This window comes from Dendropsophus ebraccatus, chromosome 8 (assembly GCF_027789765.1).
Source record: "Dendropsophus ebraccatus isolate aDenEbr1 chromosome 8, aDenEbr1.pat, whole genome shotgun sequence".
Classification (NCBI taxonomy): Eukaryota; Metazoa; Chordata; class Amphibia; order Anura; family Hylidae; genus Dendropsophus; species Dendropsophus ebraccatus.
Genome location: NC_091461.1, coordinates 26,511,487 through 26,529,444, shown reverse-complemented (window position 1 = coordinate 26,529,444; position 17,958 = coordinate 26,511,487). Strand labels below are relative to the sequence as shown.

The 17,958-nt window shown below is 46.0% G+C and overlaps 1 protein-coding gene across 4 annotated transcripts in view; it reads right to left on the bottom strand.

The window, feature by feature from the left end:
- The window catches only part of MGMT (O-6-methylguanine-DNA methyltransferase), a 340,572-nt gene that overhangs the window by 29,654 nt on the left and 292,960 nt on the right, over window positions 1-17,958 (bottom strand). For all 4 annotated transcript variants that reach the window (XM_069980051.1, XM_069980047.1, XM_069980048.1 and 1 more), the window contains exon 5: window positions 16,355-16,494. In XM_069980051.1, the coding sequence (XP_069836152.1) occupies window positions 16,355-16,494 (140 nt within the window). The remainder of the gene's footprint in view (window positions 1-16,354; window positions 16,495-17,958) is intronic.

Below are 17,958 nucleotides of genomic sequence, written 5' to 3'. Positions count from 1 at the left end.
CCTCCTATACAATCCTAATGAGATTTTTAATTGAACTTTATGGGTACCCTTTGAGGCCTGCAGACCTCACAATCAATCTTGAGTGCTGTAAACTATTTGAAGTTTTTCTTGCAAAAGGTGAGGCACCCTGCATGTCCTTGGCATAATTTGAAGTGGAGATGTTGCTTTTCTCCGCAGCTGCCGGCACCTTTTCCACCTTCTCATAAAGTTGAAGGTCATTGTATGAATTATGTGTAGCAATAGAACTACAAAGGCGAACTTGTAGACAGTGTACACCACGAATTAAGCATCACCCTGACAACACTTGACAGAAAATATGGATTTTCAGCTATTTAGTCCAAAAAAAAAAAAAAAAAAAAAACAGGACGATCTTTCCTCTTTGTAGTAAGTGTGTCACAGTTCGTTTTGAAGGTGTTTTTTAAATCTGCATAACAGGTATTTGTATGTAAACAATGCAGAAAATGATCAATAAAGAAATATGTCAGACTGTACTTTGTCAGCAATTTTATGATATACCTATACATGTTAAAGAGATTGATCAGGACCAGTACAAAAGTAATTTTTTTTTCTGTAGAAACAGCGCCACTTTTGCTCATAGGTAGTTTTGGGTATTGCAGCCAATCGCTATTTAAGTGAAAGGGTTAAGATACCAGACATAGCCTATGGCCAAAAGTGGCGCTATTTCAGTGATATAGAAGACCATTTTCTACTCCAGAAAGCACCTTTAAGGGCCCTATATATGATACACGGGTCACGGAACGGCCAGTCTCTGCCCGGATCATCTGCCCGGATGAACTGTCCGGCCGCAGAGCTCTGATGCGGGCGCATCAGAGCTTCCCCCTGCACACTATGGAGCGAGCGGCCGGAGCCGCTCGCTTCATAATGTGAGCTGACAGGGTTTCCTACGGCCGCAATTCATTGAATTGCGGCTGCAGAAAACTGACATGTCAGTTATTTGCGGGGCCGCACGGGATCCTGGCCGGAGCATATACGGTGTGTGTACGCTCCGGACGGGATCCCATTGAAACTAAGGCATTGTTCCTCCGGCAACAACAGCCGTAGTTTTACGTAGTGTGAACATAGCCTAAGGCTATGTTCACACTGCGTATGAGTCCGGCCGTAGTTCGTACGCCGCCGTACATGTGCGGCTGAAACTACGGGCGTGGGAAAAATAGACATGCGTCCGGATGCGTACAAACCGCGAACATACGTCTGTAGTACAGTTATGCTTCCCTAGCTTGTTTCGTAGCAATCTGAAAAAGGTAATTTACTTGGAAATCTTCGCCCAGCCCAATAAAACTCACAGAACCTTTTAGATCAAAAAAATCAAGTTCAATTTGGCTGAAATAAGTACTCCGTACGGGACCGCATGGACATCCACGTCCGTGAGTTTCAACATTTTCGTCCTCAAACAATGGTCTTGTTCATTTTTCACAGCGCCGTATACGATCCGGCTGTAAGCTCATACGTAGTGTGCACTGTGCCGGCGTATATCGTATACTTTCAAGTGAACGGATCAACCTCAAAACTACGTGCGTATATTCGCGGTTCGCACTACGGACGGAAACATACGCAGTGTGAACATAGCCTAAAAGTGGATCCCCCCCCAACATCTAGCCTAAGCTGACTACGTCTCATGGGTTTTGAAGTGTTAACTTCAGAAAAAATGCTGAATAATTTATTTTTTATATTCTTACTACAAGATCTAAAAGTAACCAATGGTGGCATATGCTTAAAGGAAATGTGGCGGTTGGATTATTATTATTTAACAACATTTATAGATATGCTTTACAGCAATCCCCATGAACTAAGGCATTAATAGACAGACAATTCATTAACATGAATTGTAAAAGTTACTGGGCATGCTCTGTGATTTTTACAAATCATTTAACAGCAAGGGGGAGGCTGCGCTGTGAGCTTCATCTAGTGTCCTATCTACTTTTCAGCAGCTTTCTGCTTATCATCACAGATAGAAGAGGAAATCTCAGTGTAAACTAGCTGCTATGGTGTCTCCCATACACTGCTCACACAGAAGAGCAGATGCCACTTCCCTATATCTCTATAGCACACATTCTGGAGCATTACAAACATGATGGACATTATACAGCAGTACTAAGTAGTGTAAGCTATGAATCATTGAGGTAAATGACCTATGAATTGCATTGAGGTGAAATATAACATTGTATAGCTGCTGCAACCAATTTCTTCTCTGCCCTTCCCTCTATAGGTTTTTTTATTAGCATGTAACCTGTTTCAGCAGTTTTTCAGGATAAATTGTAAATTTAGGCAGGAGGGGGAGCAGGAAAGGAGCCAGATACATTTCTTTAATAAGATATATTAGAAATGTTCTTATATTTGCTTGTTCTATTGATTTATGCAAACTTTGCTGACCATTTAAGGCTTTGAATAAACTTGAGTAAAAACCCCTTTAGGCGATATATTGGCTGCCAGTGTAGAAAATCCAGAATCTAATAAAGATATTCTAGTAATGCGCAGAAAAAAATATTAAAAGAGCAAAAGGAGACAAAGATGTTTTTTTAGTTACAAGAGGTGAATCTCTTAAATGAATAATAGGCCGTATAATGTCTATGTATGTTTTTCTCGGCAGGCCCATGGCCCTCTACACATAACCCTATTATACGTATTACTCATAAATTGTAAATGGCAGGATAACATTTTATACAGGCCTAACATTTAAAGATAACAATTGTGATACGGCTACATGGAAACATAAGGTGATTCCTGACATTTATAAGAAAAGAGCCTCACTTTCCCAAATGTATCAGTGGATCACAATAGAAAAACACTGGCGCGGCTTTGTACGCTATCACCATCACAGGGTGCGAATGTCAGCGAAATAAAATGACCTTTAGATTACAGGAGAGCAGAGTGACTTTTACTGCAACATTTGGTCCGGGTGACAGCGGAAGTGTGAAAATAGTAAATTGGCAAAAGTATCAGTGTTTAGGAGTGTATACAGCGGCGGAGACCAACGTCATGTATGAAAATGACAGAAATACTAATTTACCAAGCAGGTTTCTCCTAGACGCCATCAATAATACAGGTGGAAGTCGAATGTTGTTTTTCTTTTTGCAGTTGAGTTATCCGGCCGTTTACGGCTATTTAAACCAGCACCACACCCACACATTGCCTTCTGCAAATATCAGTTGAGTGCAAAGACTAATGTCTAAGGGCCCTATTACACGGAGCGATAATCGGCCGAATCGGGCCAATTTGGCATAATATGGCTACATGTAATAGAGACAACGATCTGCCAAGGAAACGATCATCTGCTGATCGTTGGTTTAGGTTTGGATCTAAAATTGCCGGTCGCTGACTGTGCATCGCTATAATAGTGATGCGCGGCCAACGATTGCCTAAACACCTGATACCTTACCTCTCCCTGCTTCTGGTCTTCTCTCCTGTGCTCTGCAGCCTCTCGGTACTGGAGGCTGCAGCAGCATCTGTGCGGTCTGTCAGCTGACAGGCCGCTAAGCCGATGACAGGCCACGATAGTCCTGTGCCGTGATTGGCTGAGTGGCCTGTCAGCTGGGCGGCGAGACCGGGTAGCTGTGGAGCACTGGAGAGAAGATCGGGAGTGAGAAGAGGTAAAGTATCAGGTGTTTGGGCAAGGGCTAACTATGTCCATGCAGTCCTTACTGCCCAAATACTGTCCAGCAGGTCTAGGAAACGAGCACCGATCTAGCAGAACGACGCTCGCTTACTAAAATGATCAGGCCATAGTCAGCCGTGTAATAGGACCCCAAGGACCGTATTACACAGCTAAATCATTGATACAAACAAGCGATAATCTGCTAGATTTACTCATTTACTAAGCCTATTACACAGCCTTACTGCCGTGCAGCAAGGGCTGTATGTATATTGTTAGCGATGTCCGTGCAGTCCTTGCCTTTAGTCTAGAATAATAAAGTTTATACATACCTGTCTACGCTCCCCAGTGCTTCTGCCTGCTCCCCGGTGTCTTCCTGTCTTCTGCCCGCTGCCGCGAGAACTGCAGAGCCAGTGTATGCTCAGCCAATCACAGGCTGCAGGGCAGTTTGGGTCATTCATTGGCTGAGCGGCCTGTCAATTCAGACGCCGTTTTTGAAGTTCCATTGGTGGCTGTGGGCAGCGGGCAGAAGCTAGAAAGATACTGGGGTGCATGGACAGGTATGTATACACTTTATTTTCTTTACACATTCACCAGAAATCGGCCGTGCATCGCTATTACACTGCGGCTGATAATTTTTTAGGCAGGACTATAAAACACGATCAGCCGATGATTTTTGTCTTTATTACACAGAGCAATAATCTGCCAAATTGCCCTGATTCAGCAGATTTTGGCTCCGTGTAATAGAGCCCTAAGTGCAGCCATTAGTTCTTGCAATTCCCCGCTAATTGAGGATGGCAGCTAGACTTGCATTTTGCCAAGCAGGATGGCACATTGAAGCCGCAGCTGAAAGGGTCCTCTGTAAGGGCATTCTTAGCGCCCAGGTCCGCAAACAGTAGCCATGGGGCTAGTGCACAACCTTCTGCAGTGGGTCTTAGCTGGATATTATAGCTGGCACTCTGAGAAGCCCTCAGGGCACTCTGGGTGCCAATCAGGGCATTTTCTGAAGAGGAAAAAGCCCGAGCATGGCTAGTAGCCACCACGTTTACTCCCATGACTACTCAATAGCATACTAGCATACCACATGGGCAGCAATCTAAAGGCTCCATTATATAGACTCAGTACATTCTAAGGCTATGTTCACACTACGTAAAACTACGGCCGTTGTTGCCGATGACGGGGTGAAACAATGCCTTAGTTTCAATGGGATCCTGGCTGGAGCGTATATACATCCTATACGCTCCGGCCGGGATCCCGTGCGGCCCCGCAAATAACTGACATGTCAGTTTTCTGTGGCTGCAATTCAATGAATTGCGGCCGTAGGAAACCCTGTGAGTTCACAGTATGAAGCGCCCGCATCAGAGCTCTGTGGCCGGACAGATCATCCGGCCGGTACTTAGGTACCGATGATCCGGGCAGAGACCGGCCGTTCCATGACCCGGCCAGGGTCACGGAATGGCCGGTCTGATACGTTGTGTGAACATAGCCCAAATAAGGCTGATATTATCCAATAGGGACAGACATCAGCCGCCAAACGAGCAAAAGCTAACTCACCGGCTAAACACTCACTTCTCACCTGTCAAAAAAAAATTGGCTGGAATAGGATACATGTTGCCATTGCCTGATTAAAGCTAGGGCCACACATTAAATCTAGCAATTGTCCACCAGCCTTGGCCACGCAATTATCAAAACATGTAACAGGCTCTGCAAACGAGCACTGATCGAATAGATCGACCCTTGTTTACAGTGCAGCTCGTATGGTCTAATAGGATTGTTTGTTTTTTCTTGTACTCTCTTTGACAGTCTTATAGACTTTGAATGGGAAAACAAAACGCACAATGGGCCACAGGTCCATTCAAATGGGGACGAGAAATTCTCATTCTTGTAAACAGTGAGAATCCCAGTGTTCAGACTCCCCAGTGATCATAAATTTATTACCTATCCTGTGGGGGAGATAGTAAGGACCTCCTTATTACATGGCGGGTCTTTCCCATTGGCAGCAATACAAGAAAATGCATAGTGATAGAAGCCGGAGAACACATGACTTATACAATGCATATGTGTCATATGGAAAGTGTAATCGCTATCTAGTAGTATGAAACATTGTCTGGAGACAAGTAGTAGGTACAGGCCGTGGAACGTCTACGGCTCTGCTCTCCTGTTAGCAGGAAGGAGAATTGTGCACTAAAGCTATAGCAATTTGTTTTTTAAGCGCAGGTTTTCGGAGTGGAAGGATAGGGAACTGGTTATGGTCAATCTTATTTCAGTTATTTTCTATCCCTCGGTGGTAGTATAAAAAATTTGTGTTCGCTAATATAATGCCACAGTTTGATTATATTACAGACTTCAGAGCTACTTTAGGGGGAAAAGGAGCTCCTTGCACATTTCCTTACTTACAGTTTGCTGCGGAAAGTCGCTAACGATATAAAACAGAAATGTTTTATTTATACAGTAATAATATTACAAAGCATGCCATGCGTCTTCCAGGTACCGGCTTATTTAAATGTGCCGCTGTGGTTTTTCATGGTTTTAACTACTTGTGCCCTGGTGAAGCTGGAAACTCACTGTCCTGAGCCAATGTGACACAAATGAAATGTTATGATGAGGTGTGGCATCTATATATGATAAAAGATTGCTATTTATACTGATTACTACTTATCAGTTTCATGCTGCCCGAAACAAGGGCGGCACAAAACACTGACAGGATCCTTTAGTCCAATGATCTATGATTTAGGGCCCTTTTATTTATCGGCAACCGGGTCACTTGGCCGATAATCAGCCAGAGTAAAAGTGTTGGCAATCACCTGAGTAGTGGGAAAGCGCCCAATCCTCAACTGATCGCACCTTTTGTGCAGCCCTATAAATCATGGGTTATCAGATGCACATCTGTCTATGTAAACAAGTGATGTCCGGCTGATAGCAATGTACAATATTTTAAGGGCTACATGAATGATACATGGATCGTTCATGCGGCCTGGCCACTCGATTGATTGTGCAGTGTAAAGGCACTGCAAGCAAAGTTGGCTACTGCCCTAGGGCTGCCAGGAAAACATGGAAACAGCCTATCGCCTATGGCTGTGTCCATGTTTTCCAGGACTCGCTAGGGTGGCATCCAAGTTCTCCAGCCAGTGGGAGTCAAATGCTGAGTGCTCAGGTTTGGAGGATTTTGCCATACCCAAACGGTTTGGCAAATGTGCTCAAGACTAATGTACATGTGTTCAGCTCGACTGAGACCCATCTTCTTCTCCCTATGATCAGTAAGTGCAGGTGAGTGGGATCGTGGCATCTCAAGTTTCTTGAGAAAGGCTCCGTTAGACATAGGAGCTGAAACGCGTTGCTGATCTTTAATGAAGCATCCATGCTTTGGAAGTGCACTGTTAGACTATCTCTATGGCGATACGGCACCGGCTTATTCACATACGGTGCCACAATCCTGCTCATCTTACTGATCATAGGGATCATAGGGTCACAGTCGAGCTGAACACTTGTATATGCCTGACACCAGTGGACACTGGCGATTCTGCCCCCCTTGTGAGCAGTGGTGAACCCATCTACACTAGGCTTTGTGATACAGTTGTGACTATTACAGCCCAACTCCACTAGGTGAGTGCACCTCGCTTAAAGTGTGTTAGAATCTCACCTACTTACCTGTCCATATTGCTCCAGGAAGAGCCCGCTCTCTTTTTCTTGCAGCTCAAGACTAATGCTAACTCATGAATACTGCCGAAGAACCTACAGTGGCCACATGAGCTTCAGAAATAGACCATAGAGAATATGGACTATGGCTGTATCCATGCTTTCTAGAACTCCCTAGGACTACAACCAACTTTTCCAGCCGCCGGCGGCAAATGCCAAGAATTTGGGTTCGAAAAACGGTGGCGAACCTGAACAGTTCAGCAAGTCCACTTAACACCAGTAGCATTGGCACTGTAACTGGTCTATGTCTAAGCAGCTCCAAATACAGCAAGCAGCAATACTCTGTATATTCTAACACCTTTTTATTACAGCCAGCAGCAACAGTTATTATTTTCAGCTTTTATTGCTACAGTCGTGTCTGTGGGATCAGACCAGACAGAACAATATTTGCAATTAACATGGAAATTAAGACTTTCTGAACAAGGGATGACCTTGCCCTGTTTAATCCTTATTTGTACCAGGGATGCTCCTTTTCCTGTTCCTAACCCATTTGTGATGCTGACATGAACCAATTAACCCATCCCTGACCTTAACCAATTGACGTCTGGGTCTCGAGAATCTTTGCCTGCTTCCTAAGCCAAAGTTACACTGGAACACCCATTTCTAATTTATCTTGCGGTACAAATGTAAAATGTATAATTATCCATTTTGTATTTTTTTTTTTATTATTATTATTATTGTATCAATTATTTTATTATTCATCAATGAGACCATAATGCATTGCTCAGCAAGTTATGAGATATTGATAATAATTAGAATACCATATCCTGAAGCTTTTTCTCATTATCTGATAATTATTAATCATAACAGATGTTATAATATTCTCCGATTCCATAGAACTTTCTAATGAAACATATGCTGTCAGTGGTGTTGGGTTGCGGCCGCTGTCAGTTCTCGCTTTCACTGGCACTGACACTTTTATTTTAATCCTTTGTTAAATCCCGAGCACTTTTCCTGTAGGAACATATGCATGGCTTCTTTGTGCAACAAGTGTGGCAAGTCTCCAATGTCTATATCCCTCTCCCCTGGAAGCTGCCCACTGGACTTAGTTTTTCCCACTCTGGTTATGTGGGTCAGCCGAGTGCCAACATTCCTCGGTGAGTCACGAATGTAAAATGGACATTGTATCCATTAAATAGCCTCATGTTGCCACCCGTGTGTAGCCAAGTTTGCTTTTGTTGAGAAATCAGACGGGGCTGAAAAGGTTTGGGAAACGTGTGAGTGAAATCTGTCAACAATTAAAAATAATTGAGCAGGAACGAGAACCTGACGTGGTGGGGTGGCAGAGAAGGTGGCAATAAAGACGCAAGGCAGACTCCGAAATAAAAATAAATAATTGGAATAACTTCACCGGCCGGGCAGGAAAGGGTTAAAGCAATTTTCTAACAATTGAAAACTGATGCTGAATAATTATTATTATTTTTGTTTTATATTACTATTCTTTTTCTTTTTGGAAATTGAACAGTTTATTGATGGCTTTCTAGCAATGATTACATAAAGGGAACAACTTCAGGTGGGGGCAAAGTATTATTTGTTCACATTTAGTACTTTTTCAGACTGGGAAGAACAGTTGTTGTTTTTTTTTCCCATTATAAAGCTATGTTCCTACTTTAGGAACATATTGTGGGAACACGTCCACCAAATTAAATAGACGGACACTAATAAAGATCATGAACATTATTAGTGGCCATCTATTTAACGAGATGGCCAAGTTCCCCCCCCCCCGGTATGTTCCCGAAGTGGGAACATAGCCTTAAGATGTGTACACTTTTTTTTACTCCTTTTATTACTGCAATTTATGTATAACAGAATGAGAAACAATTTTGGAAGTAGCGTTGATTGGTTATACATTACTTTTGGTTATACACTACTAACCAGCAGTCAAGTATACATATTCTAAGTGCCACTACCTTACATCAGGGATAGGGAACCTCCGGCCCTCCAGCTGTTGCAAAATTATAATTCCTATAATTCCTGGACAGTCAAAGTTTTGGATTTTGTGGTCTAAGAATTGTAGTTTTGCAATGGCTGGAGGGCCACAGGTTCCTAATCCTTGCTTTGCATAAATAAGAAAGATAGTGTCACGGCCGCGGCGGCGTCCCGTGTTCCGGGCCACCGCTGCGACCTCCTCCTGCCCCATGCAGCCGCCGGCGTCCCTGTGCAGGGACCCGGCGCTGCTGCTAGTTCGGCCCCTGGGGGCACCTCACCTCTCCTCCGCTCCTGTCTCCATCTGTGCCAGCCGGCGCGCGCGTCCCCGCCTCCTAGGGCGCGCGCGACGGCTGTCTCAGATTTAAAGGGCCAGTCCGCCCTTAATTGGTTAATTGCACCTATCACTCCCTATAAATCCCAGCATGCCCTGTCCCTTGTGTTGGAGCCTCTTCATGCTTCCCATAGCGTTTGGCCCAGCTCCCTGTTGTTCCTGATTCCTGTCCGCTACCTGGTCCCTACTCCTTGTTCCTGGTTCCTGCTTTACCGTTACACTTTAGTTCCTGTGTGCAGCCTGTCACCTGCGGTCACGCCTACAGACCTCTGCCAGTACCATCTCCTGCCTACTGCTCCTGCCACGCCTCGCCTGCCGTCACCAGCAACCAAGCCAGGGGTAGCGACCTGGGGGTCGCCTGCCGCAGCAAGTCCATCCCGCCTTGCGGCGGGCTCTGGTGAAAGCCAGTGGCCCCTTAGACTCCGCTCCCTGGTGAGGTTAGTGCCATCGCTGGTGACGGTCCAGTGGATCCACTACTCCAGGCGTTACAGTAGGCTCCAACCATGGATCCCCGCGAGGTGCCTGATATCCGTGACATAGCCCGAGTGGTCGTCCAACAGGCGCAACAAATCCAGCAACAGTCACAGCAGATCCAGCAACTCACTGCCGCCTTACAGCAGCATACTACAGCCCAGCGCACACCACCTCCTGCTGCTTTTTCTACACTTCGACTGGCTCTCCCAAGCAAATACTCTGGTGACTCCAAGTTGTGCAGAGGATTCCTGACCCAATGCACCATGCATATTGAACTTTTAAGTAGTCAGTTTGCCACCGAGCGCTCTAAAGTGGCTTTCATCATCAGCCTATTGGAAGGAAGAGCTCTGGCCTGGGCCACACCATTGTGGGACCGTGATGATCCTGTGGCTGCTAATCTCCGAATTTTCCTGGCCGAGTTCCGCTCTGTCTTTGAGGAATCTGCCCGTGCCTCTTCAGCTGAAACTGCTCTCCTCAACCTCTCTCAAGGGAGCTCCTCTGTTGGTGACTACGCCATCCAGTTCCGCACCCTGGCGGCAGAATTAGACTGGAATGAGGCCGCTCTAATAGCCACCTTCAAGAGGGGTCTGTCCAGTCGGGTGAGAGACGTGCTTTCCGCCCGAGACCTACCTACCTCCCTGAACGAACTCATCCTACTGGCCACCAGGGTCGATACTCGTTTTTCTGAGAGGGAGGAGGAGGTCTGGCATGAACGGCGACTAGGCCTGTCCCGTCGCCATCACCAGCTGGCGCCGGCCTTCCAGTATCCTGACGTTCCGGAGTCCCAGTCGACTCCTGAGATTCCTATGCAGGTGGAAGGGGCTCACCTGACGCCTGATGAAAGACTTCGTCGTCTGGAGCTGAATCTCTGCCTCTACTGCGGTGGTTCGGATCACTTTCGGCTGAGATGTCCCCAACGTCCTCAAGCGTCCGGGAAACTCCAGCACCTAGGTCCGGTGGGAGAGGTCTCCCTGAGTGTGAATGCCACCTCTCCAAAGTTGTCAGTGCCAGTTTCCATCCAGACACCCTCAGGACAAACTCACCAAACTACTGCCTTTCTCGATTCTGGGTCAGCAGGCAATTTTATTGCAGCTACATTGGTCCAGAGATGGCGGCTACCCGTGACCCCACTAGCCAGACCCCTGTCTATCTCCTCGGTCACGGGCGAGATTCTTACCGACCATGTGCACTACCAGACCGCACCTCTAGTCCTCCAGGTGGGCACTTCACATCTGGAAAAGATCTCCTTCTACGTCCTGCCCCATTCTTCTTCCACCATCCTCCTGGGACTCCCTTGGCTGCAATTACATGCCCCTTAACTGGACTGGAGAACCGGGAAGATTCTCAGTTGGGGTCAGGACTGTTCCAACCAGTGTCTGAGGTCACCTCAGCCTAAGCGTTCTATGTTGTCACCCGAGCCCGCCAAGCCTTTGTCCGGCCTACCGGCGGAATACCAAGATTTGCCTGATGCCGCCTTCTGCAGGCAAGAAAGAGGGGGAGGCCAAAGGGGGGGGGGTACTGTCACGGCCGCGTCCCGTGTTCCGGGCCACCGCCGCGACCTCCTCCTGCCCCATGCAGCCGCCGGCGTCCCTGTGCAGGGACCCGGCGCTGCTGCTAGTTCGGCCCCTGGGGGCGCCTCACCTCTCCTCTGCTCCTGTCTCCGTCTGTGCCGGCCGGCGCGCGCGCCCCCGCCTCCTAGGGCGCGCGCGCGCCGGCTGTCTCAGATTTAAAGGGCCAGTCCGCCCTTAATTGGTTAATTGCACCTATCACTCCCTATAAATTCCAGCATGCCCTGTCCCTTGTGTTGGAGCCTTTTCATGCTTCCCATAGCTTTTGGCCCAGCTCCCTGTTGTTCCTGATTCCTGTCCGCTACCTGGTCCCTACTCCTTGTTCCTGGTTCCTGCTTCCCCGTTACACTTTAGTTCCTGTGTGCAGCCTGTCACCTGCGGTCACGCCTACAGACCTCTGCCAGTACCATCTCCTGCCTACTGCTCCTGCCACGCCTCGCCTGCCGTCACCAGAAACCAAGCCAGGGGTAGCGACCTGGGGGTCGCCAGCCGCAGCAAGTCCATCCCGCCTTGCGGCGGGCACTGGTGAAAACCAGCGGCCCCTTAGACTCCGCTCCCTGGTGAGGTTAGTGCCATCGCTGGTGACGGTCCAGTGGATCCACTACTCCAGGCGTTACAGATAGTAAAGTTGACCATATGGACCATATGAAGGCTTTCATATACTTAATAGAGATGAGCGAATTTGCCGAAGTTCGGGTTAGTATGAACCTGAACTATCGGCTTCTGATTCCCACTGTCTGCAGCCTCCACGAACAGGGTGGATACAGCGTAAGGACCGCCTGGAAAAATGGGATACAGCCTATGCCAATATCTGTATCCCAGTTTTCCGGGCAGTCCATAAGGCTGTATCCACCCTGTTCACGGAGGCTGCAGATAGCGGGAATGAGAAGCTGATAGTTCAGGTTCATACGAACCCAAACTTCGGCAAATTCGCTCATCTCTAATACTTAACTGAAAATTCTGCTGTATCCTTCGATTTCAGCTGAACTGGTCGACCAAATGATGTGTATGGAAACCTCTGGATTCTTCCTCAACAGTTGATATCAGAAGTCCAGAGGCTTCCATACACATTAAGGCTATGTTCACACTAAGTAAAACTACGGCCGTAGTTCTCGCCGCAGAACTACGGCCGTAGTTTTGCGGGCTGGAACATAACCTTACTTTTAATGGGATCCCGGCCGGAGCGTACACACATTGTATACGCTCCGGCCGGGATCTATGCGCCGCCGCAAAGAAACTGACATGTCAGTTTTCTGCGGCCGGAATTCAGTGAATTCCGGACGCAGAAAGAACTGTCAGTGCACATAGTGAAGCGAGCGGCTCCGGCTGCTCGCTTCACTCTGTGCTATGGGAAGCACTGATGCGGGCGCATGCTGATGCGCCCGCATCAGAGCTCCACGGCTGGAAAGATCACCCGGCCGGCACTTAAGTACCGGCCGTTCCGTGACCCGTCCGGGGTCACGGAACGGCCGGATGTTCACGACGTGTGAACTTAGCCTAAGGTTGGGTTCACAATATGTAAGACACCAGCCATTCTGTGACAGGGCCGTGTCACAGAACGGCTGGTGTCAGTGAAATTCATCCCAGCCGGAGCTGCACTTTACATTGTCTTAACTGTCAGTGTTGTGTGGCCGCTATTCAGTGAATTCCGGACGCAGAAAGAACTGTCAGTGCACATAGTGAAGCGAGCGGCTCCGGCTGCTCGCTTCACTCTGTGCTATGGGAAGCACTGATGCGGAGCTGCACTTTACATTGTCTTAACTGTCAGTGTTGTGTGGCCGCTATTCATTGAATAGCGGCCACACAAAAACTGACATGTCAATTTTTCCTGTGGCAGCAAGGAGTCCGGGCAGGAATGTATAATATGTGTATACACTCCGGCCGAGGTTCCAATAAAATCAATGCAATCAGCAATTTCATTAAATAACAGCCGTACTAAAACTACAACCGTTGTTGAATTAAATTATACGTTGTGTGAACATAGCCTAGAGAAGGATCAGACATCATTGTCCACGATGGATTTCAATTGCCCAACAAACATTTGGAAAGCAGCTAGGAAAGACAAATGGGAAATAGTGATGGGTGAACCAGCCAAACGCTTGCGTTCCTCCGAACCCGTACGCTCTACATTTGACTCCGGCTGCCTAAAGAAATTGGATGCAGTCCTTGGGAGTCCTGAAAAACATGGGTACAGCCATATGCTGAAGACTCCCTATAGACTCCCCAGAGCTGCATCCATCTTCTAAAGGCAGTGGAAGTCCAATGCCCAGCAACCTTTACAAAACTATTGGCCGAATGCCTGTTCAGTTGACAGCTAAAGGTAGCTACAAAAAACAGAAGTTGGTTTATGTCTGAATAACCACTGTACGAATGACCGTTTGATACATTTGTAGATGCACCTATACACACTTTAGTTCATACTGGCCATTATACTGGTTCAAACATTCCTGGACAAAAGATGATTCATTTTGCTATTAGCCGAATACACCTTATACTAAAGTAAGCTGAACCTGCCACCATCTGGAGGCTTCAACTGACATTAAAGGGTGTATGGAGAGCTCATAACTTTCTATCAACCGATAATGTTGGTGGAGAGAAGGGTCAGGAGCCAAAATCTAGGATGCTCTACTATTTTGCTTTGGAAGGGGGTTAAGCCAGCACCAGAGCAGTCTGGCTGTGGCTTACCGCTCCCCTAGCCATGGGCCATGGGGCACACCTAAACATTTGGCTGTGTATATGAGGATGCCAGGAGAGATAACTGTTGTCTGAACGACCATTCATCCAATCATTATTGAATTTTTTTGGCCACCTTACATCACATTGACACCTGAGTCATCACATTGGTTAAAATAGTTTTCATCAACAATAATCCATTGTGTACAGGCAAAGCAATTTTTTTAACAAGTGCTGGGGAAGGAGAAGATAAAAGAAACAGCATGCTGTTACCTTCTCCGCTCCGGCGCTGGTGGCCGCATACCACCGCTTCAGTCCCCAGATCCCCAGCCGCTTCCTGGTCTGGGCCAGACCCTGGTCGTGACATGTGCAGACCACTCAGCCAGTCAGCAGCCATAGCGGGGACCCGCCTCAGCCACTGACTGGCTGAGCGAACTGCACACATCAGGACCCGGGTCTGGCTAGGACTAGGAAGTGACCGGAGACCAGAGCGGCAATACGCGGTGACCAGCGCTGGAGCAGGGGAGGTAACAACATGTTATTTATTTTTTATTTCCCAGCACTTGTTAAAAAAATAATAATTTGCCAGAACTTCTCCTTTAACTACCCCCTTAGCAACAGAGAGGCTGTTCTGTTGGTGGCTTATGGCATGTTAGATTCCAACATATGTTCCCAAAGGTTCTCTGACCTAATATCATGTGTCAGGGGAAAGTCGGAAGGCTATCATACAGACTGGGTGTTCATCCAGTCAAGCTTAAACTCTTGGGTTGGGCCAAAATAATCTAAAAAGTGTATGGCCAGATTAACACAAAAGTATAGGTTCAGAATATATGATGTGTGGGGATACATAAATCTGCACAGGAACTGTGGACACAAAACATCAATAATGAGCAATATCATGAGCAACAGCTGCATAAAAAAGGTAGGCATCTACCATTTAAATATGAAGCACTATTTAAAAGGCTTGTCCAGTTTAGATAACCCATTTTCATAAACATTTAAAGAGATACTATCATCCTCCCTTAGTCCTCATTCACACATCTGCAGTTCTGTTCACAATTGCGGACAGAACTTAGGACCAATGGATATTATTGTCCCCATTCACATGTCCCCATACATGTTTACAGGGCCGCGATCAGTGCCATAAAAAAAGTCCCACACGTCCTGTCACGGACCCGAATTTGCGGCACAGATCACTATGGAAGTAGGTCTTACTCTCACTTCATTATATCGGTGGAAAGTGTCACCTAGGTGGGGCTTCAAAGCAGTTGGGTCCTATCTCCTTGGTGAGAAGAGAGGGCCCAACTGCTGAGAAGCCCCGCCTAGATGACCTAATATTATGTGTCAGGGGAAAGTCGGAAGGCTATCATACAGACTGGGTGTTCATCCAGTCAAGCTAAAACTCTTGGGTTAGGCCAAAATAATCTAAAAAGTGTATGGCCAGATTAACACAAAAGTATAGGTTCGGAATATATGATGTGTGGGGATACATAAATCTGCACAGGAACTGTGGACACAAAACATAGGCAATGTGTCATCAAGACTATATACAGCACTACTTAATTATTTTTGAAGAATTACGTCCATAGGTTAGATCAACTTCCATATACTAACAATGACATGAAATGGACAATTATTAGAGATTGTCCATAAGTCATGTCTGGTATTGCAGCATTCACAGAAATCACGCTATTTCTGGAAAAATAAAATAAAATCTCATCCAACCCTGTAAAGAAACCACTGTCGCTTTCATAGGCGATAATGTCATCAAGGCATCAGCCATGAATTACGCCGACTATTAATGGACTAGTATATTATTCTGTTTTTATAAGTACACAAACTAGTGCAGTGCCGGCTGCATGCCGATGCCGCAGAGAAATGAGTTCCCAGCTATAATAAAAGTGATGATGTTAAGTGGTTTAAATTTAACAGATGGCATACTCTCTAATTGCAAAGTAATTTACAAGATGCTATAGAAGTTAATTACAATACATATGCGTGTGTCATAAAATTTTTGAAATCATAAATCCAAATGAGAGTTATGAACATATCCGAAAGGTTTCGCTTTCTTACCGGATTGTTTCTCATGGCTCCTCCCACAGCTCTGGCAGCTCTGGCATTACCGCTGAGCTCAGCAAGTTCCTTGTAGGTGATTGTCTTTCCCATCGTAACGTTTTTCAGTAGAGCCAACAGCACACTTTTCTGGAATGAGTCTAAAGCAAAGGAGAACCTTAGTGATGTACGTGACGTATGGGAATGTACAGATTAGTTTTACATTATATGTCATATTTTTATTCATGGATATTGGCCTCTAATGTATAGTATCTCTTACCAAGTATATGTTTTTGAATTTTTCTAAAAAAATTAAAAAAAACTTGTAGATGAGGGAACCTTAAGCACGCACAGGTTTCGTCCAAGCCTGAGATTGCAGCAAATGACGCACGCTCAGGTTTGGACGAACCTGAGCATGTTCAAGGTTTACTTATCTCTAGTTATCAATAATGAGCAATATCATGAGCAACAGCTGCATAAAAACGTAGGCATCTACCATTTAAATATGAAGCACTATTTAAAAGGCTTGTCCAGTTTAGATAACCCATTTTCATAAACATTTAGGCTGGGTTCACACTACGTATATTTCAGTCAGTATTGTGGTCCTCATATTGCAAACAAAACCAGGAGTGGATTAAAAACACAGAAAGGCTCTGTTCACACAATGTTGAAATTGAGTGGATGGCCGCCATTTAATGGCAAATATTTGCTGTCATTTTAAAAAAAACGTCTGTTATATTGAAATAATGGCCGTTATTTACTGTTATATGGCGGCCATCCACTCAATTTCACCAGTGTGTGGACAGAGCCTTTCTGTGTTTTTAATCCACTCCTGGTTTTGGTTGCAATATGAGGACCACAATACTGACTGAAATATACGTAGTGTGAACCCAGCCTAAATGTTTATGAAAATGGGTTATCTAAACTGGACAAGCTTTTTAAATAGTGCTTCATATTTAAATGGTAGATGCCTACTCTCACTTCATTATATCGGTGGACAGAGTCACCTAGGTGGGGCTTCAAAGCAGTTGGGTCCCATCTCCTTGGTGAGAAGAGAGGGCCCAACTGCTGAGAAGCCCCGCCTAGATGACACATTTCATTAATGAAATTAAGCCATTTTAGAGCAAAAAGAAGACACAGACAAGTTTTATACAGGTATATATCAAAAGTGCAGCATCTAAGCTTGTGGATGTGATGGCGGTGACAGTATCACTCCGTTCAGCAGGTGATGTGGTTATTGTCCTGAAAAATAACTTTTAAACTTGCTGCCTTGTGTCAAATTGGCGTGACCTAAAGTGTCTGTGCCCTAGGCCGGTGACTCCCCTCCGTCCCTTCTCCCCGCCCTCTTCACCATTAAGAACGCCCCAAGGCAGGATTTCTCCTATTCATCGCTTGTCTGAACACGTGATGGATGGGAAAAATCCTGCCTGGGGCATTCCCTATGGTGAAGACAGACGAGGGACGGAGAGGTGGTGCAAGCCTAGGGCACGGGTTCTCTAGGCCACGCCAATTTGACACAGGGCTGCAAGTTTAAATTTTTTTTTAAGGACAATAACTACATCACCTGCTAAATGGATCCCAGGATAGATCTTGGATTAAAAGCAGCTATCCGACAGTACAAGTGG